We start from the raw sequence: 22,397 nt of genomic DNA, 5'->3' as shown, positions 1-22,397 counted from the left end.
CCAATTCTTCTATCCTTATACTATGCCTACAGTAATTTGGTACTGACAATTATCATATAGGTGTATGTGTTCAATTTCTGTGACTTCTAAATGATGTTTTGTTGCATATAACACAGCTGTAGAACTACCTTTCAATCTTTCAGTTGCCTTTAGTTATGAGAGAAGCTCATCTTTCTTATGCATCATGCTTGTTATGTTTTCATGAAGAAGTCCAAATTTATTTCAATAAGGTGTGCCACAAAGTTAAGAGTGAGTACAGTTTTACTCGAGTAAAATCTGCCTTGTAGTTTGTGCACAACTTCTTTCAGGTGAGACAAAAAATAGCTTTGTTTCTAAAGTGAGACAAATATTTCAGTATCTTGTACTGTGTTGCTCTGTGTGTGTGTTATGTATCTGACAGACTTTTTGTAACAGTTTACTGATTCATATTGTCATACAACTCTTCTGTGCTGAAGAATAAATTTTCGTTGGCTCTGTGGCTCGAAAGTATTTAGTGTTCATTATGATTCTTATCAGATTTTTGAGTTTTCAGGATTTTTATTTCAAAGAGCTACAGGATCATTTTGGACAATTATACAAATGTCTACAAAATCATTCTTGAATACCCTCCAAAACTTGTTTTAATGAATTCAGTGTTTCACAGATTAAACCACGTAGGAAGAAAAATTGAGGTAAGTGCCTTGTGATTAAATTAATACCACACACTGACAGATTTTTCAGTGAGGTGTGTAAAAGTCACATAAATTTTTTGTGCTTAAGGTTTCTCTAGATCTGAAAAATCTGAGAAATAAGAGCTTTGACTTTTTTTTTTTTTTTTTAATGAAGAATGTCTGAGATGCTCCATTCTGTCAAATGATGTGGGTTTTGTGTGCTGTCAGCACATTCTGAAGGATAAGTGGAGATGAAATTTACTAAAATAACCTGGAAAATAAATTTTTGCATTTTGTGAGAGCCCTCTTGATTGATTTCAAAAGGGAAAGGTCTGTGTATTGGTGCATATGACTGATTTTTTTTCGCTGCTAGAAAAGGTAATCTCCAAACACACACACACACACACACACACACACACACACACACACACACACAGACAGAGACAGAGAGAGGGGGGGGGGGAGAACAAACTTTACGATTACAGTTGGTTTTCGGGACTACAGATGCATATTTGGAGGACTTTGATAAGGCAATAATATATGCTCGCGAATTGCAGATCGGTTTGGTTCAATTATTTTACATGATGGTATAATTTTTCTTAATTTAATTATAAGGCTATATAGGAGAAGAAAAGATGGAGAAACCATTGCTGTTTCGTATATGGAACTTTTTAAAGTCTATATACTGTAGCTACAGCATGCATCATACTGCAGCTCTGACAGAGACCTGGCCATCTGTGTGTGATGTCATCAGGCTGCGTACAGGGCTGTACTCCAGGTGCTGTTTGATGTGTCTACCATTCACCTTTATAACAGCTTGAACTCTGCTGGGGACAATTGTCTGATTGTCTGTACAGGAATGGCAGTTAATTCTTCCTCAAGAGCTGAACCAGAGATCGTAGAGATTTAGAATCTGGAGCATGTTCCAGTGGGTTCAGTTTGAAAATCTGGGAGGCCAGCCTATTTCAGGAATGTTATTGTCCACAAACCATTGTCTCTCAGATGTTGCTTATGACAGGGTGCATTGTCACGCTGGTATAATCACCACTGTCTCAGACCTGTTCTTCTACTGTATGCAGTAGGCAGTGCTGTAAAATGTGTTCAAATCTACATCTACATCTATGTAGATACTCTACAAGTCACTTTGTAGTCCATGGCAGAGGGTACCCTGTACCACTACTTGTCATTTCCTTTCCTGTTCCACTCACAATTAGAGTGAGAAAAAAACAACTGTCTATATGCCTCCGTACAAGCCCTAATTTCTCTTATCTTCGTGGTTCTTGCATGCAATGTATGTTGATGGCAGTATACTCGTTCGGCAGTCAGTTTCGAATGCCGCTTCTCTAAATTTTCTCTATAATGTTTCTCAAAAAGAACATTGCCTTCCCTCCAGGGATTCCCATTTGAGTTCCCGAAGCATCTCCGTAACACTTATGTGTTGTTTGAATCTACCGGTAACAAATCTAGCAGCCCACATCTGAACTGTCTCAATGTCCTCCCGCAATCCGATCTGGCACGGGTCCCAAATACTCGAAAAGTACTTGAGAATAGGCTGCACCACTCTTTCCTAAAATTCTCCAAATAAATCGAAGTCAACCATTCGTGTTCCCTAACACATTTCTCACATGCTTGTTCCATCTTGTATCGCTTGGCAGCATTAGTCTCAGATATTTAAACAAACTGACTGACTGTCAAGCAGACTAGCAATACTGTATCTGAACATTACAGGTGTGATCTTCTTACTCATCTGCATTAACTTACATTTTTTCACGTTAGCTGCCATTCATCATACCAATTGGAAATTTTCTCTAATTTGTCTTGTATCTTCCTACAGTCACTCAACTTGAACACATTACGATACACCATGGCATTATCAGCAAACGACCACAGATTGCTGCCTGCCAAATCATGTATGTATATAGAGAACAGCAGACACGTCTCTGGGACACTCCTTGTCTCTGATGAACGCTCACTGTCATATCCTTCCGCATTTAGTGTTTTTGTAAGCACAATAAGGGGACCGTGCCATAACCGCAGGAACAGGCCCGTTCTGTAACACTCCCTCCCGTGTACTTCACTGTTGGCACTACGCATGGTGGCAAGTAACATTCTCCAGGCATTCGCCGAATCCAAATCCTTCCATTGGATTGCCACACAGCTTGGTATAAAACTTCCTGGCAGATTAAAACTGTGTGCCAGACCGAGACTCGAACTTGGGACATTTGCCTTTCGTGGGCAAGTGCTCTACCACCACTGAGCTACCCAAGCACGACTCACGACCCATCCTCACAGCTTTAATTCTGCCAGTATCTCTTTCTTCTACCTTCCAAACTTAACAGAAGAGCTTCTGGTGCAGAACTTGACTGTGCAGCATAATCTCCCAGAGTGAGTGCATGGACCAACTGCAATGTGCGTCATTTACACAAAAGTGTTTATGCAGGATTTTGGAAATGACTGTTTGTGGGATCTGAAGCTCACAACTCAATTTCTGTGGGCTTCCCTGGAACGCTACTCAAATGTGATGGACATTTTTCTTTGACACAGAAGGCCACCTGGGACTTTTGCCTTTGCAAAGGTAGTCCTTATCTTCAAACTGTTCATACCAGGCACAAATGGAGACTCTCACTGGTGGCTCCCAGCAAAAGTGTGTGTGAAGTACCCATCAGGCAATCGTTGCTGACTCTCATATTGCCAAATGAACTAGCTATTCTCTTCTGGTATGGTTGCTTTTTTTTTACTCTTGCTTTTTGGTGATAGCGCCTGCAACAAAAGAATCACCCATAAATTAAAAAAACAAAAAAAAAAAAAAAAAACCACATCCAGAGATACTCTAGTAACACCTTAAGGTTTGAAGAAAATGAGTTGTACTGTTCCAGTGCATGAATTTTTTGGAACTGTAAAATTCTTTTGTGCTCATCCCGTATGTTCAGAAGGAATCCTGAGTCCAGCCTCATTTCTAGAGTAATGGGAGAACCAAATTCCAAAAAGACATCTTTCTCAGATAAAATCAAAGAGGTATTATTCCCTGCCAAGTCGTACACTTAGCTAGAAACTCCCCAGGATGGAGCTAACTCAAGCTGACAATTTGCAGCATCATGCCCAGGGTGGACCGGGGTCCTCTGGTTTGGAGTAGAGTGGAGAATCTAAACCAGAGGCTACGTCGACTCTGTGATGAATATAGTTGTAGATTCCTCGACCTATGCTGTGGGGTGGAAGGTTGTAGGACGCCCCTTGATAGATCAGGGGTGCACTACACACAGGAAGCAGCTACATGGGTAGCACTGTACTTGTGGCATGCACTTGGGGTTTTTTTAGATTAGGTTCTTCCCCACAGGAAACAAACCATTGGCCTGAAAAATTACCAGTTTATGACACGGATGTGAGTGTGCCAATTGTAAAAATTGTTAGTTCACCTAAACAGTTCCTTCCAAAGGATTTAAATATGCTAAATCTCATGTTAGTAAGTTGTTGAAGTGTCTGTAGCAAGATCCCAGAGTTACTCTCCGAAATAAACAGTAGAAATGCCAATATTGTATTAGGTACCGAAAGCTGGTTGAAACCAGACATAAATAGCAGTGAAATTTTGAACTCACATTGGACAATGTTGAGTAAGGATAGGACTGATGCTATGGGAGGTGGTGTGTTCATTGCAGTTAAAAGCTGTTTAAACACAGTTGAGATCGATACTGGGTCGGACTGTGAAATAGTCTGGATAAAGCTGTCAATCAGACAAGGAGTGACCATTGTATTAGGATGTTTTTATAGACCTCTAGCATTCGCAACAAACGTCACAGAACGTTTCAGGGAAAGTCCTGAGTGCATAGGAAATAAATATCCAAATTATCCATTAGTTATAGGTGGAGACTTAAATCTGGCGTCCATTAACTAGGAAAATTACACGTTTATCACAGGGAGCAGAAGCAAAGACTCGTATGAAGTTATTCTAGGAGCGCTCTCAACATACAGTCTTGAGCAATTGGTTAGAAAACCAACTCGAGATGGGGACATATTAGATATCTTGGCGACAAACAAACCTGATCTTTCTGAAGAAGTTAATCTAGAAGAAGGTATTAGTGACCATAATGTCATTGTGGCTTCTACGTCAGTGGAAGTTAAAAAAAAAAGCAACCAAAGAAACAGCATAGAGTTTTCTTGTTTGGGAAAGCAAATAAAAGTGTCATTAATGAATATGTTCATAGTCAGCTCCAAGCATTCACCGCAGGACACAAAGATATTGAGCATCTTTGGTTGGAATTTAAAGGTATTGTCCACCACACGCTAGAGAAACATTTGAGTAGCAAAAATATAGGAGAGGGGAAGGATCCACCTTGGTTCAATAAACATATTAGGAAGTTGCTGAGAAAGCAGAGAATTTTGCACAGTCACTGCCCCACTGACAAACAGAAATTATGCGAAATGAAAGCAACTGTCAAAACGTCATTGAGAGAGATTCTTTTAATGAATTTGAAAGCAATAGTTTATCTGCAGATTCTAACAATAACACCAAAAAATTTTGGTTGTACGTAAAATCTATGAATGCTACAAATAATTCATTACCTTATCTTGCTGACAGTACAGGTAATGTAACAGATGATGATAAACAGAAGGCCGAAATTCTAAATCTAGCTTTCAAAAACTCATTTACGGTAGAGCAATGCAGCACCATTCCCCCTTTCAGTTATCGAACAAATGCAAGGATGGCTGAAGTAATGTTTAGTGTATCTGGGATTGTAAAACAGTTAAGATCCTCAGACGCCAGGAAGGCATCTGGCCCAAGCGGTATCCCCATAAGATTTTGTGTTGACTATACTACAAATATAGCACCACTCTTATCCGTCACCTGTCAGAGATCATTGGAACAGCGGAAAGTTCCACGGGACTGGAAGAAGGCCCAGGTCATAGTAATCTATAAAAAGAGTGAAAAATCGGATGAATATAATTACCGGCCAATATCTCTGACACTGATTTGTTGTAGAATTGTGGAACATATTTTGTGTTCAGACATAATGATCTTTCTGGACTCTGAGAATCTCATCTGTAGAAACCAGCACGGGTTTAGGAAACAGCGCTCATGCGAGACACAGCTGGTCCTCTTTGTGCATGATGTACAACAGGCTGTAGATACCGCCTCCCAGGTTGATGCCATATTTCTCGACTTTCGAAAGGCGTTCGACTCAGTTCCGCACTGTCGCTTGCTCCAAAAAGCGCGCACTTATGGTCTACCCGATGACATATGCAGTTGGATAGAAAGTTTTCTAACAGACAGGGAGCAGTATGTCGTCCTGAACGGGGTGACTTCAACGGAAACAAGCGTAACTTCAGGTGTGCCCAAGGGCAGCATAATAGGTCCGCTGCTTTTTACGATTTACATAAACAATCTGGTTGATAGTGTTGACAGCGGCTTCAGACTGTTTGCCGATGATGCTGTAGTCTACAGGAAAGTAGTATCACACGAAAGTTGTGAACAAATCAATGAGGATTTGCAGAAAATAAATGTGTGGTGTAATGACTGGCAGTTATCTCTCAGTATTAGTAAGTGTAACCTACTGTGTATAACAAGGCAAAAATACCCATTAATGTAAGATTACAAAATAAATGCCCAGTCTTTGGAAGCAGTAACATCCGTCAAGTATCTGGGTGTGACTTATTCGAAATGATCTCAAATGGAATGATCAGATTACACAAGTAACGGGTAAGGCAAACTATAGATAGTGGTTTATTGGTAGAATCCTGAAGCGATGCAGTTCTTCAACAAAGGAAATACTTCAGTTCGTCCAGTGCTGGATTATTGTTCGTCTGTATGGGACCCTTACCAGTTGGGTCTGACTCAAGAGATTGAGAAGGTCCAAAGAAGAGAGGAAATATTCGTGATTGGTACATTTAACCATTGCAAAAGTGTTACAAATCTCATAGAAAGTTTGAAGTGGGACACACTTGCAGATAGATGACACGCTAAACAGAAGGGGCTGCTCACTAAATTCCAAAATCTTATCTTCACCGAAGATGCAGAGCATATATTATTACCACCAACTTTAAAATCACACAATGGTCACCATTCAAAGATAAGGGAAATTAGAGCTCGTACTGAGGCGTTCAGACAGTCGTTTTCCCTTGCGCGATCCATGAGTGGAACAGAGTGGGGGAAATATGACTTTGGCGTGAATAGTACCCTCCGCCACACAGCGCTTGGTGGCTAGCGGAGTATGTATGTAGATATAGATTGTAACGGTTCATGTCGAATATTACTTAAACTTAAGTTTCTTCTGCCTGGTCCATTGATGAATGAATGTGGTGTTTTGATGTTTAATGAAATTTTACTCACATTAATTGACATCCGAACTGCACACTCACCATGTTAACAAAACACAGACTTCACAAATCTCTTTGACTTCCAAGCAGACTCTCTAACAGGCTCAACAACAACTGACAACAACTCTGACTCACGGCCTTGCTGCTTTCCCTTACATAGATTTTTAACAGTTGTTAACAAAATTTACCATTATTAATTTTGTAGAATTTCAGTGTTACAATTAAAATTTACAAAATGTAAAGAAACTGATGTTATAGCTGAATAAGGTATAAAGTACACTATTTGGATAACAATCTTTTATAGAAATATCTTAAGATTTCCATAAGAAAATCATTCTAAACTTTAATTACAATAATGTCTCATATTATTTTATTTAGGTAATTAATTACAGTATGGATTTGGATACTAATATGTAAGAGTGGTATGGAACTCGTGCTTCATCCAATCACATACATAAAGTGCTCAAACGAGACTTCAAATTATGTTGTTGTTGTGGTCTTCAGTCCTGAGACTGGTTTGATGCAGCTCTCCATGCTACTCTATCCTGTGCAAGCTTCTTCATCTCCCAGTACCTACTGCAACCTACATCCTTCTGAATCTGCTTAGTGTATTCATCTCGTGGTCTCCCTCTACGATTTTTACCCTCCACACTGCCCTCCAATGCTAAATTTGTGATCCCTTGATGCCTCAGAACATGACCTACCAACCGGCCCCTTCTTCTTGTCAAGTTGTGCCACAAGCTCCTCCTTGCCCCAATCCTATTCAGTACCTCCTCATTAGTTATGTGATCTACCCATCTGATCTTCAGTAATCTTCTGTAGCACAACATTTCGAAAGCTTCTATTCTCTTCCTGTCCAATCTATTTATCGTCCACGTTTAACTTCCATACATGGCTACTCTCCATACAGATAGTTTCAGAAACGACTTCCTGACATTTAAATCTATACTCGATGTTAACAAATTTCCCTTCTTCAAAAACGCTTTCCTTGCCATTGCCACTCTACATTTGATATCCTCTCTACTTCGACCATCATCAGTTATTTTGCTCCCCAAATAGCAAAACTCCTTTACTACTTTAAGTATCTCATTTCCTAATCTAATTCCCTCAGTATCACCCAACTTAATTCGACTACATTCCATTATCCTCGTTTTGCTTTTGTTGATGTTCATCTTATACCCTCCTTTCAAGACACTGTCCATTTCGTTCAACTGCTCTTCCAAGTCCTTTGCTGTCTCTGACAGAATTACAATGTCATCGGCAAACCTCACAGTTTTCATTTCTTGTCCATGGATTTTAATTCCTACTCTGAATTTTTCTTTTGTTTCCTTTACTGCTTGCTCAATATACAGATTGAATAACATCGGGGATAGGCTACAACCCTGTCTCACTCCTTTCCCAACCACTGCTTCCCTTTCATGCCCCTCGACTCTTATAACTGCCATCTGGTTTCTGTACAAATTGTAAATAGCCTTTCGCTCCCTGTATTTTACCCCTGCCACCTTCAGGGTTTGAAGAGAGTATTTCAGTCAACATTGTCAAAAACTTTCTCTAAGTCTACAAATGCCAGAAACGTAGGTTTGCCTTTCCTTAGTCTATCTTCTAAGATAAGTCGTACGGTCAGTATTGCCTCACGTGTTCCAATATTTCTTCAGAATCCAAACTGATCTTCCTGGAGGTCAGCTTCTATCAGTTTCTCCATTCGTCTGTAAAGAATTTGCTTCAGTATTTTGCAGCTGTGACTCATTAAACTGATAGTTTGGTAATTTTCACATCTGTCAACTGCTGCTTTCTTTGTAATTGGAATTATTATATTCTTCTTGTAGTCTGAGGGTATTTTACCTGTCTCATATATCTTGCTCACCAGATGGTAGAGTTTTGTCAGGACTGGCTCTCCCAAGGCCGTCAGTAGATCCAATGGAATGTTGTCTACTCCGGGGGCCTTGTTTTGACTCAGGTCTTTCAGTGCTCTGTCATACTCTTCGCGCAGTATCATATCTCACATTTCATCTTTATCTACATCCTCTTCCATTTCCATAATACTGTCCTCAAGTACATCGCCCTTGTATAGACCCTCTATATACTCCTTCCACCTTTCTGCTTTCCCTTCTTTGCTTAGAACTGGGTTTCCATCTGAGCTCTTGATATTCAAAGAAGTGGCTCTCTTTTTTCCAAAGGTCTCTTTAATTTTCCTGTAGGCAGTATCGATCTTACCCCTAGTGATATGCGCCTCTACATCCATACATTTGTCCTCTAGCCATCCCTGCTTAGCCGTTTTGCACTTCATGTCGATCTCATTTTTGAGACGTTTGTATTCTTTTTTGCCTGCTTCATTTACTGCATTTGTATATTTTCTCCTTTCATCAATTAAATTCAACATTTCTTCTGTTACCCAAGGATTTCTACTAGCCCTCGTCTTTTTACCTACTTGATCCTCTGCTGCATTCACTACTTCATCCCTCAGAGCTACCCATTCTTCTTCTACTGTATTTCTTTCCCCCATTCCTGTCAGTTGTTCCCTTATGCTCTCTCTTAATCAACAACCTCTGGTTTAGTCAGTTTATCCAGGTCCCATCTCCTTAAATTCCCACCTTTTTGCAGTTTCTTCAGTTTTAATCTCCAGTTCATAATCAATATATTGTGTGATCTACCTATCTGATCTTCAGATTTCCACATCTATCCCTGGAAATGTCTTACAATTTAAAACCTGGTTCCTGAATCTCTGTCTTACCATTATATCAATATCTGATACCTTCTAGTATCTCCAGGCTTCTTTCATGTATACAACCTTCTTTCATGATTCTTGAACCAAGAGTTCGCTATGATTAAGTTATACTTTGTGCAAAATTCTACCAAGCGGCTTCCTCTTTCATTCCTTACCCCCATTCCATATTCAGCTACTATGTTTTCTTCTCTCCCTTTTCCTACTATTGAATACCACTCACCCATGATTATTAAATTTTCGTATCCATTCACTATCTGAATAATTTCTTTTATCTCATCATACATTTCATCAGTTTCTTCGTCATCTGCAGAGCTAGTTGGCATATAAACTTGTACTACTGAAGTAGGCGTGGGCTTCGTGTCTATCTTAGCAACAATAATGCGTTCAGTATGCTGTTTGTAGTAGCTTACCCGCACTCCTATTTTTTTTTATTGATTATTAAACCTACTCCTGCATTACCCCTCTTTGATTTTGTATTTACAACCCTGTATTCACCTAACCAAAAGTCCTGTTCCTCCTGCCACCGAACTTCACTAATTCCCACTGTATCTAATTTTAACCTATCCATTTCCCTTTTTAAATTTTCTAACCTACCTGACCGATTACGGGATCTGACATTCCACGCTCCGATCCATAGAATGCCAGTTTTCTCTTTCCTGATAACGACGTCCTCCTGAGTAATCCCCTCCCAGACATCTGAATGGGGGACTATTTTACCTCCGAAATATTTTACCCAAGAGGACGCTATCGTCATTTAACCATACAGTGAATCTGCATGCCCTTGGGAAAAATGACGGCTGTAGTTTCCCCTTGCTTTCAGCCATTCGCAAGGTCGTTTTGGTTAGTGTTACAAGGCCAGATCAGTCAATCATCCAGACTGTTGCCCCTGCAACTACTGAAAAGCCTGCTGCCCCTCTTCAAGAACCACATGTTTGTCTGGCCTCTCAACAGATACCCCTCCATTGTGGTTGCACCTACGATACGGCTATCTGTATCATTGAGGCACACAAGCCTCCCCACCAACGGCAAGGTCCACGGTTCATGGGGGGGGGGCTTTAAATTATATAAATCGGAGAACTGTGTAATGTAAACAAGTGGATAACGATCTGAAAAGTGTTTATAAAGAATATTAATTACAGAACAGGACATAAAAATAGATAACAAATGAAAATACATTGCTAGCTTGTAACCTTCAAGCCACTTTACAAGGTAATGAGGTGCTCTGTGTTAACTCATCACTTGATTCTAATAATGGTAATTAGAGGTGCCGATCACATATGCCAACTCTTTCACAGCAATTTATTATCTGTTGCTTTTCACGCATTCCTTCAATTTGTCAATTAATCATTTAATCTAGCATTTGTACCTAATTTTGTTAATGACAACAATCTCTTGATAATGATTACAATATATGTTTTTCCAGAACCTTCTGCTTTCACAATGAATATCAAGTATTATTAGCATATTGGACAGAGTGATATACATATAGACACACATTTTACAAGTCTTCACAAAATATTCAGATTTCTAGCAAATTGAGTCAAATGACACTTGTGTGTGTATGTCTATAATGTCCTAGGAAGCACCAAATTGTCCGATAATTATCCTGATGCGTATTAAAAAAAAAAAAAGAAGAAGAAGTAGGTGGTATCAGACATTTCCAATGACTTTTGAGGAAGGCATTATCGTTATAAGATGTAGTAACTGAGCCTTTCTGCCCCACAGTGCTGCATTGACCTTCAGAAGAACGTGCTCCGCATCGGTACGACGGGAACGGAGACGCCGTTCCTGCCCGAGTCTGAGTTGCCAGAGTGTGCCCGGCTCTCTGGGCCTGGGGAGAGCATGTCCGCAGAATCGTTGGGGCGGTCCATTTGTGAGGCAGAGGATCGCGAGCTGGCGCGCGCCCTACAGGATTCGGAGGCCTCCGCCATGGCGCACCGTAGTGAGTGTGAATCTACTCTGCTCCGTATTCTGTTCGCCTGGCTTTATGTTACCTAGGGCCACGGTTGGTTTTTTTGCATGGAGCATAACTTTGTCTCTCACTATGTTGTTGGAATTTTACAAGGTTGTCTTAAGCTACCCTTTTCCCGTACAGTAAAATGTACTTGAAAAGTGTTCAAACACTCTCTCTCTCTCTCTCTCTCTCTCTCTCTCTCTCTCTCTCTCTCTCTCTCACACACACACACACACACACACACACACACACACACACTTTTAGGCTTAGAAGGTCTTGTCAAGCAGATGAAATATTATTTGATGTTTATTTTTCTTTTCTATTAAATTGTTTACATCACTGGGTTTGTGGTCAAAGATTTTTATAGCTGAGCACATCACTCTTTCTGTACCGCACTAAGTCTGTGTGGTGAATAGTGCAAACCACTTCTCTTTCTAGTTCTATGTTTATGAATGTTACTATTGTTTCCAAACTGTGAGTAATTGTCGATGAGTAACTTTGTAAGATAGTAAATGCACTACGAGGGTATTATCATTATGCCAAACTGTCTATAAACAACTGCAGGGTGTAGACGACCCGGGAGATTCAGGAAAAACCCGGGAATTGTTCAGAATTCCGGGAATTTTTCATTGTTTTAGTTTTCAGTTAAATTTTTGTGATTTTGACTGGTAGAACCAATACTCTAACAAAGGATATTATTGTATCCCGCTACCGCAGAATGATACTGCAGCAACAAAACATGAACGGGAGAAGAAAAAAAAAAAAAACGAAAATAAAACTTAAGTTGCAAAGGAAATGCGCTGTATACAACAACAAAACAGTGCTCATACAAGCGTCTGCCAACAGTAAAGTGTGTCAAAGGCTTTAGGAACACTATGCAATACCTTATAACAACAAATTGCCTCCGATGAGCGTGACATGACAACTGTTTAAATTGGATTCGTTGGAGCAGTTGCGAGCGGGCTCTTGCACATGCACAGTTGAGTTGCGTATGAGTAGTACCTTCTCCCGCTTCTGGTTACAGAAGTGTGGCTGGGCGCCACTACTTAATATTGCGTTGGTTGGGAAATAATAGTAGATCCGGGGCTGATGCACAGAGCAGTCCGAGTTGTGGTGTGGAGGTGGGTCGTCTCCATGTGACCAGTGTTTACGTTCAGTGATTTTGTTGTTTCCTCTTCGTTTATTGCTATCACGTTAAATGATAACAAAACAGATGTTTGTGGTCGGGAGCTATCAAATGAATTAAAATACGTTCGCATAATTACGGCAGGCTAAAATATGTTAATAGTTTCAGATTTTATGTCCAACATGCGTGCAACATGCGCAAAAAAAAATAACATTATATGTGGAAGCTTAGCTTCTCTTCCAACTTATTAATCTTTGAGACCAGTATTATATGTGAATGCATTGTATATTAATTTAAGCCATTAACTTTTCTTATTTGTGTATTTGCGCTACTTAAGAGTGATCTTGCTATTGGCTGACTACATCACATGTCCTGTTGCTGTCATCAGCTGGCGAGATCACGTGAATGAGCTATGACGCTTACAAAAGCGCATCGCAATCTCAATTTCAATGCTTCGGAAAGTGACATGCGTTATTTGGTGGAATTCAATTTTATATCTTTGTAATACAAAAATATGCAGCGTACATGTTGCTGCATATCAAAGGTCTTTCAAAACGTGTTTTTCCCCCCGAGTTTCATTTTCTAAAGTGCCGGGAAATTCTATGTCGGTTTATAAAACCATAAACATTAAAAGGATTGATGACTTTTACAGTGCCGAGGAAGGGTATACTGTCACTTAACACGGATAAAGTGTATTTTCATCCGGGAGAAAGTGTGTTCTTAACCAGGAAATCCGGGAATTTTTTTTCCTTGTCCACGTAGACACCCTGAACTGTCTACAAGAGACTCTTGGAGGGGGAGGTGGGGGGGGGGGGATGCCACACATTATCCTTATTATACACTCTTGTGTACAACAAACTCATATCTTCCACAGTGAAAAGTGACCCCAGAATATCATACCATAAGACACTGGTGAATGAAAATACAAAGAATAAGACAGCTTTTCAAAGATCTGCTATTGTCTGTTACACAAAACATGCAGAGCTTACAAGGGGCGGTCCCCAGATCTAAAATCAACCTTTTGAAACAGTCTATGCAGTGGTGTAAGTTAGGTCCCAGGTATCATACCCTGCAGCCATTCATTGAAGTGGGCCCTCATTTGCAAATAATCATCAAAAAATAATTTCACATAATGCTCTTTGGCTTTATAAATGAAAGTGTCATGTAGAGTGGTGGTGCAGTGTAGTGTTAGAGATACATTCCTGATGTGCAGAAGATTGTGGGTTTGGATCCTATTAGGTGCTTTGATTTTTTTGTCAATTTTTTTATAAAAATGACTGTGATCATTATTTTTATTCAGTTAACTGTGTTAAATGTAAGTTTTTTTGTTTCTAATCCTTTTCCACATCATTTTCATCATTATGTTGACTTTTTTTATTTGCTCTCAGTTATTCTTCCTATAATTCGTTTGTCATTTGGAATCTTTATGCACGTGATTTTAATTACTCTATTTATGTATCATAGTATTTAAAAATTTGAAAATGTTGATCAGTATATATATAAAAAATAGTCCAGGTGTATTGGCTGTGTGATGATGTCAAAAATATGTTTTTTGTTACAAGATGTACATTTTGTTGGGTGATAACTGTAATATAAACATTTAAAATGTAAATTTTTGTTGCGTTATGGAGAAAGAACACAGATGAAGATTTAAATAAAAGAAGGGATTATAAATAAAAAGAGATTCAAACAAACTGAGGAATAGCATAATGACTGTAGTGCCATAGATGAAGAGAAGAAATGATATAATTGAAGAAATAAAATAAAATACAAAAAAATCAGGAAAATCACATGGGCAGAGATTCTAAATTAGAAAAGAGTGACAAGAAGTAATAAATGAGAGCAAAGGAAAAGGTCAATAAAATGATTAAAATGATGCAACAAATAAGTAGAAATTAAAAAATTGCATTTAAAGCAGTTATTTTAATAAAAATAATGATCAAAGTCATTTTTATAAAAATTTAGAACTCCACATAAAACTCATTTCTTTCATTGGTTACTCACTAATGAGGGCCTACTGTGATGAAGGAATGGCTGCAGGGTTTGATACCAGGGTACCTAACCTACACCAACATTTAGATGATTTAAAAAACCAATCCCACCTTTGGGTACCACCCCTTGTTAGTTGTTCTGATTCTTATCTTACCTAAGAATTTAGAATTTCCTGCTTCACTTATTGATTTACCCTCATTTATTATTTCTGATGGTGTGGTCAGACCTTGTTCAGTAATGAATTACATGTATTGTGTTTTATTTAAATTCAGTTACAGTCAATTTGCATGGAACCAGTTTTTAATCTTCAAGAAAATATTGTTTACATTTTCGACTGTTGAAATAACTTCTGTTGGCTTGATTATAGTGCTTGCATCATCAGCAAAGACAATTATTGATACTTCTTGGACATATGATGGCAGGTCATTTACACTTTATAAAAACAAGAGCAGCACCAATTATTCTCTATTCTTAAGATTACCATGTACACTGACCTGAGAAGTGATTCTCAAGGAAACCTTGAACTTCCATGAGTTTCTGGTTTGTTTATTTCTTGGTAGATGTAAGCGGTGTGTTCACTTGGTGCAGTGAAGATGCCCAGTTATTTTTAAATAGTTCTTTACAGTGAGTCTGACTACTATTGCTAGTTGTCATTCTTATTGCCCTTTCCTGCAATTGTGTCCATATATTGTGCCCTCAGAAAAGAATCTTGTAGCTATGAGCTCAGTGTGCATAGGAATAGGTTATTGCCACAAGAAATTGGCTGTTACAAACTCATGATAGAGCCCTAAGAGCATAATACAGTGACGACATTCTTTTTTCCAGTATCTTTGTGTGTTAATTCCATGTTAACTTACAATTGGTACTCACCCCTGAAACTTCGGGTTTGTTACAAAGTCTGTTGATATTGTCTATGCTTAACGATCCAGTCACCCTATAAAATAAGCATTTTTAATTATTTGTTTGTGGAAAATCTAATGAACTGATCTATGTAAATCATTTTCCACATCATTCATTGATCCCAGAACAACATTTTCTGATCTTTTTAAGAAATTCAGTCTTCATAAGCTCCCTACCTGAGTAGTTAGAGTTGCTCCGTCTAAACTAAGGTGTGTCCATGACAGAAGTCCTGCAGTCTTCAAATCTTATCTGAAATAAAAGAAAAAGGACAGTTTTCTTAATATATAGCAGGGGCGGGCAGGAATTCTGCACGTGTGCGGTGCACATGCACGTGTGCAGTTAACAGGTGTTCTGCGTGCACACAGGGGCAAGCTGGCCACCCGCTTCTCGCCCCTCCCGCTTCTTCCTCTGTAATGCGTTTTGTTTCCTGGCCTGCTTTATTAAATGAAGGAATAAGGTTAGTAGGAGTGCTTCACAGAAATCATGGTTTGAGAGAGTACCTATTATCTACGATACGTTTTATTTAATTATCACAGGTGGAGTTTACAATAAGTTTAATGTCTGGAACAAAATTTCTACATACAGACAAACGCAAACAGTTACGTAAATTTTCATTACTGATGTTTGCTCTTAACTGAGACTTATTAATTTACATAACAGAAAAAAATCTCTCACGAAAGTATGTCAAGCTCAACATTATCAATCTTCATGGCTTCACGATGGAGACGAGGAAACTCTTGCTGTTTAAAGTCGTGATAAAAATCTATTACACGTCTCGCCAAAAGGAACTTGTCTCTCAGATGAGAATTACACTGTAGATCTATTAATTCCATTTGCAAACTGAGATGAATATCATCTACAGAAACCAGAGTCTCTCGAGAACTATTCAAAACCTTGGGATAAGTAAGATATATCCCCAAATCGCTTGAGGAATTCCTCTTTTATTGCACTAAGAACGGCAACATACTGAAATTTATTATAATGGCGTTCAATATGAAACTTCCGCTCACCAGCGAGAATACTGTCACATATTATATATTTCCAATTTTCACGTTTTTCCACAGAGAACAAATGATTCTCCCATTCCTTTTTAAAAGATAGCAAATCTCCAATTCTCCGTTTCCTTGATTCACTCTGCATTTTCCGGTTATTGAAATACAACGTTCACTTTGTAGTGGTCGCTTCGCTTCAACGTCCGCAGCTTAGCCTGGTACTACACTGCCGCAACCTGCAGGCTGTCGGCACTGTCCCGTTCGACGATTGCACGCGAGCAGCACACGTGCAGCGCTGTGTGCTCATGAGCCGCGTGCAGCGTTTTCCCGCCCCTGATCTATAGGATATTGCACACGACATATTCCGACCTGGAGTTTCTATTGGATATTGAACACAGAATATTAGCACAATGTTTAGGAATTTTACAAAATAACAAAATGGCAGAGGTTTGAAACAAAGGTATAGTTTTGTAAAGTTTTTTGGCCACATTATTTGCAATAACTAATGAATAAATTAAAATAAATAAATAGCGTATTACCTCTTGTGGACAGGCCGAAGGAGTAATTCAGTCAAATTTCGGAAAGGCACCTCTATCAGTGTGCCCAGAATCCACTCCATCAGCTTGAAATAGACTGTACACTGAATTTCTTTAAAAAATCAGAGAATGTTGTCCAAAATTGGGTAAATAATGTGCAAAAAGTTTTATGTTGATTTCCTCACTTATATTATAGTTTGACTGAAGAGGATAGACCCTTAATGTGACATAGAGTTGTTTCCCCTCTTCAATTACTGCTGAACGCTAAACATCCTTCAGGATTTTGTCAGTTTTAAATTACTTTTAACTTTTATTACAGGTATAAGTGCAAATCTGACTTAAGCACAGACTAGGCTTCAACTGAAACTAAACCTTGTACATAATTTCATCTTTTACTTATTGGTTGGCATCGTTATCTTCAATGTCCATGACATGGAGGGCTCTGAGGTCTTCCTTGGCACTCCATAGGGCCTCTGTAACTCTGTGTGGTATTAGCTGTGACATAGTGATATCTAGTGACGAATTCCATTGGCTGCGCACTAAGATCATAAATGAGCTCCATATCCTCAATTTAAATTCACCAATGGGTCCTATGATGATATCTGTGAACTCTGTCCCCATTTGCTCTGAGATTTAGCTCACCAGGCTCTGTCGCTGCCTATTTAATTGAAACATCATCACCCGAGTCTGTTGTCAGGTGCAGGTGGACTATACCTGTGTGTGTGTGTGTGCGTGCGTGCGTGCGTGCGTGCGTGTGTGTGTGTTCGAGAGAGAGAGAGAGGGGGGGGGGGGGGAGAAAGAGAGAGAGATTTCTTCCAAGAGTGATAAATATATTTTAATACCGTATTTACTCGAATCTAAGCCACACTTTTTTTTTCCATTTTTTGTAATCCAAAAAACCGCCTGCGGCCTAGAATCGAGTGCAAAGCAAGCGGAAGTTCTGAAAAATGTTGGTAGGTGCCGCCACAACTAACTTCTGCTGTCGAATATATGTAGCGCTACACAGGCATGCTTTATAAGCACAAAGTTAAATACTGGTGCCAAAACCTCTGCGTCAGTTATAAAAAAAAAAAAAAAAATAAAAATAAAAAAAAAATTAAAAAAAAATAAAATAAAAAAAAAAAGGTGGGAGTCGAGCTTTTTTTCTCCGCCCCGATTTTCGACCACTGCATTTTCATACATTATCCAACGAAGTAAATACAAATTCCGTATTGTTCATCTTCGAATGTAGCAGAATTTCAATGTACTACGAAAATCCGACTAGCAAGACTGTTTGGGATGTTTGTCAATATGGCCCAGTCTACATTCTGAATTTTCCTACCTGTGAGAAAAGATGGTTGCTAATAAGAACCTGATGAAATGTGAATCACATGCAGTATTCTCGTCACCATAAGAATAATACGAATATAAACATTTGGCATGTATTCTTTCGTGTTTGCTGCTGTTGTTGTTGTTGTTGTGGTCTTCAGTCCTGAGACTGGTTTGATGCAGCTCTCCATGCTACTCTATCCTGTGCAAGCTTCTTCATCTCCCAGTATCTACTGCAACCTACATCCTTCTGAATCTGCTTAGTGTATTCATCTCTTGGTCTCCCTCTACGATTTTTACCCTCCACACTGCCCTCCAATGCTAAATTTGTAATCCCTTGATGCCTCAAAACATGTCCTACCAACCGATCCCTTCTTCTAGTCAAGTTGTGCCACAAACTTCTCTTCTCCCCAATCCTATTCAATACCTCCTAATTAGTTACGTGATCTACCCACCTTATCTTCAGCATTCTTCTGTAGCACCACATTTCGAAAGCTTCTATTCTCTTCTTGTCCAAACTAGTTATCGTCCATGTTTCACTTCCATACATGGCTACACTCCATACAAATACTTTCAGAAACGACTTCCTGACACTTAAATCTATACTCGATGTTAACAAATTCCTCTTCTTGAGAAACGCTTTCCTTGCCATTGCCAGTCTACATTTTATATCCTCTCTACTTCGACCATCATCGGTTATTTTACTCCCTAAATAGCAAAACTCCTTTACTACTTTAAGTGTCTCATTTCCTAATCTAATTCCCTCAGCATCACCCGACTTAATTTGACTACATTCCATTATCCTCGTTTTACTTTTGTTGATGTTCATCCTATATCCTCCTTTCAAGACGCTGTCCATTCCGTTCAACTGCTCTTCCAAGTCCTTTGCTGTCTCTGACAGAATTACAATGTCATCGGCGAACCTCAAAGTTTTTACTTCTTCTCCATGAATTTTAATACCTACTCCGAATTTTTCTTTTGTTTCCTTTACTGCTTGCTCAATATACAGATTGAATAACATCGGGGAGAGGCTACAACCCTGTCTTACTCCTTTCCCAACCACTGCTTCCCTTTAATGCCCCTCGACTCTTATAACTGCCATCTGGTTTCTGTACAAACTGTAAATAGCCTTTCGCTCCCTGTATTTTACCCCTGCCACCTTCAGAATTTGAAAGAGAGTATTCCAGTTAACATTGTCAAAAGCTTTCTCTAAGTCTACAAATGCTAGAAACGTAGGTTTGCCTTTCCTTAGTCTTTCTTCTAAGATAAGTCGTAAGGTCAGTATTGCCTCACGTGTTCCAGTATTTCTACGGAATCCAAACTGATCTTCCCCGAGGTCGGCTTCTACCAGTTTTTCCATTCGTCTGTAAAGAACTCATGTTAGTATTTTGCAGCTGTGACTTATTAAACTGATAGTTCGGTAATTTTCACATCTGTCAACACCTGCTTTCTTTGGGATTGGAATTATTATATTCTTCTTGAAGTCTGAGGGTATTTCGCCTGTCTCATACATCGTGCTCACCAGATGGTAGAGTTTTGTCATGACTGGCTCTCCCGAGGCCATCAGTAGTTCAAATGGAATGTTGTCTACTCCCGGGGCCTTGTTTCGACTCAGGTCTTTCAGTGCTCTGTCATACTCTTCACGCAGTATCTTATCTCCCATTTCGTCTTCATCTACATCCTCTTCCATTTCCATAATATTGTCCTCAAGTACATCGCCCTTGTATAAACCCTCTATATACTCCTTCCACCTTTCTTCCTTCCCTTCTTTGCTTAGAACTGGGTTGCCATCTGAGCTCTTGATATTCATACAAGTGGTTCTCTTCTCTCCAAAGGTCTCTTTAATTTTCCTGTAGGCAGTATCTATCTTACCCCTAGTGAGACAAGCCTCTACATCCTTACATTTGTCCTCTAGCCATCCCTGCTTAGCCATTTTGCACTTCCTGTCGATATCATTTTTGAGACGTTTGTATTCCTTTTTGCCTGCTTCGTTTACTGCATTTTTATATTTTCTCCTTTCATCAATTAAATTCAATATTTCTTCTGTTACCCAAGGATTTCTATTAGCCCTCGTCTTTTTACCTACTTGATCCTCTGCTGCCTTCACTACTTCATCCCTCAGAGCTACCCATTCTTCTTCTACTGTATTTCTTTCCCCCATTCATGTCAATTGTTCCCTTATGCTCTCCCTGAAACTCTTTACAACCTCTGGTTCTTTCAGTTTATCCAGGTCCCATCTCCTTAAATTCCCACCTTTTTGCAGTTTCTTCAGTTTCAATCTGCAGTTCATAACCAAAAGATTGTGGTCAGAATCCACATCTGCCCCAGGAAATGTCTTACAATTTAAAACCTGGTTCCTAAATCTCTGTCTTACCATTATATAATCTATCTGATACCTTTTAGTATCTGCAGGATTCTTCCAGGTATACAACCTTCTTTTATGATTCTTGAACCAAGTGTTGGCTATGATTAAGTTATGCTCTGTGCAAAATTCTACAAGGCGGCTTCCTCTTTCATTCCTTCCCCCCAATCCATATTCACCAACTATGTTTCCTTCTCTCCCTTTTCCTACTGACGAATTCCAGTCACCCATGACTATTAAATTTTCGTCTCCCTTCACTACCTGAATAATTTCTTTTATCTCGTCATACATTTCATCTATTTCTTCAACATCTGCAGAGGTAGTTGGCATATAAACTTGTACTACTGTAGTAGGCATGGGCTTTGTGTCTATCTTGGCCACAATAATGCGTTCACTATGCTGTTTGTAGTAGCTAACCCGCACTCCTATTTTTTTATTCATTATTAAACCTACTCCTGCATTACCCCTATTTGATTTTGTATTTATAACCCTGTAATCACCTGACAAAAAGTCTTGTTCCTCCTGCCACCGAACTTCACTAATTCTCACTATATCTAACTTTAACCTATCCATTTCCCTTTTTAAATTTTCTAACCTACCTGCCCGATTAAGGGATCTGACATTCCACGCTCCGATCCGTAGAACGCCAGTTTTCTTTCTCCTGATAACGACGTCCTCCTGAGTAGTTCCCGCCCGGAGATCCGAATGGGGGACTATTTTACCTCCGGAATATTGTACCCAAGAGGACGCCATCATTATTTAATCATACAGTAGAGCTGCATGTCCTCGGGAAAAATTACGGCTGTAGTTTCCCCTTGCTTTCAGCCGTTCGCAGTACCAGCACAGCAAGGCCGTTTTGGTTAATGTTACAAGGCCAGATCAGTCAGTCATCCAGACTGTTGCCCCTGCAACTATTGAAAAGGCTGCTGCCCCTCTTCAGGAACCACATGTTTGTCTGGCCTCTCAACAGATACCCCTCCGTTGTGGTTGCACCTACGGTACGGCCATCTGTATCGCTGAGGCACGCAAGCCTCCCCACCAACGGCAAGGTCCATGGTTCATTTAAATCCTGTCTGCCTAATAAACTATGAAACTAGAGTGAACCAACAGCAAATGCAGAAGAATATATGTATCATGTCATGTTTATATTTGTATTATTCGTATACCTAATAGTTATACAGTCAGAAATGAAGCACAGCAACTGACTAGATTTTTAAATCTAAGATGACTCTAGTTTCTGTGCAGAATTTGATGTACTAAAGAAGCGGCAGCAAAGATTTTCAAACGGAGAAAAATTTTCGCCTAACTCTCGTTCAGAACATGTTCTAACATACGCAGTCTGTTATTTGATTCTTGTTGATCATTATCAATGAAGCAGCAGTGTAGCAGTGCGGTAGCACCCACAAAAGCAAGCCATGCCGCGAGCGGCGACAGGCCGTAAACACTCATTATCAGAATGCGACAAACAATGCACGACACAGTACAGTAGTGCATTTTCAGCTTAGAGTGATGTAAACACCTATAACAAAGAAAACGCACTTAT

At 39.4% G+C, this 22,397-nt stretch overlaps 1 protein-coding gene across 1 annotated transcript in view; it reads left to right on the top strand.

Moving 5' to 3' along the window:
* The window catches only part of LOC126159972 (protein DDI1 homolog 2-like), a gene marked incomplete at its 5' end in the record, with an annotated part of 136,765 nt that overhangs the window by 76,571 nt on the left and 37,797 nt on the right, over nt 1–22,397 (top strand). The window contains one exon of the mRNA XM_049916779.1: nt 11,410–11,626. Coding sequence (XP_049772736.1) covers nt 11,410–11,626 — 217 coding nt within the window. The remainder of the gene's footprint in view (nt 1–11,409; nt 11,627–22,397) is intronic.

Source organism: Schistocerca cancellata, unplaced genomic scaffold, assembly GCF_023864275.1.
Source record: "Schistocerca cancellata isolate TAMUIC-IGC-003103 unplaced genomic scaffold, iqSchCanc2.1 HiC_scaffold_1150, whole genome shotgun sequence".
Taxonomy (NCBI): domain Eukaryota; kingdom Metazoa; phylum Arthropoda; class Insecta; order Orthoptera; family Acrididae; genus Schistocerca; species Schistocerca cancellata.
Note: the sequence above shows the minus strand (reverse complement) of the source record. Positions and strands in the feature narration are given on the sequence as shown.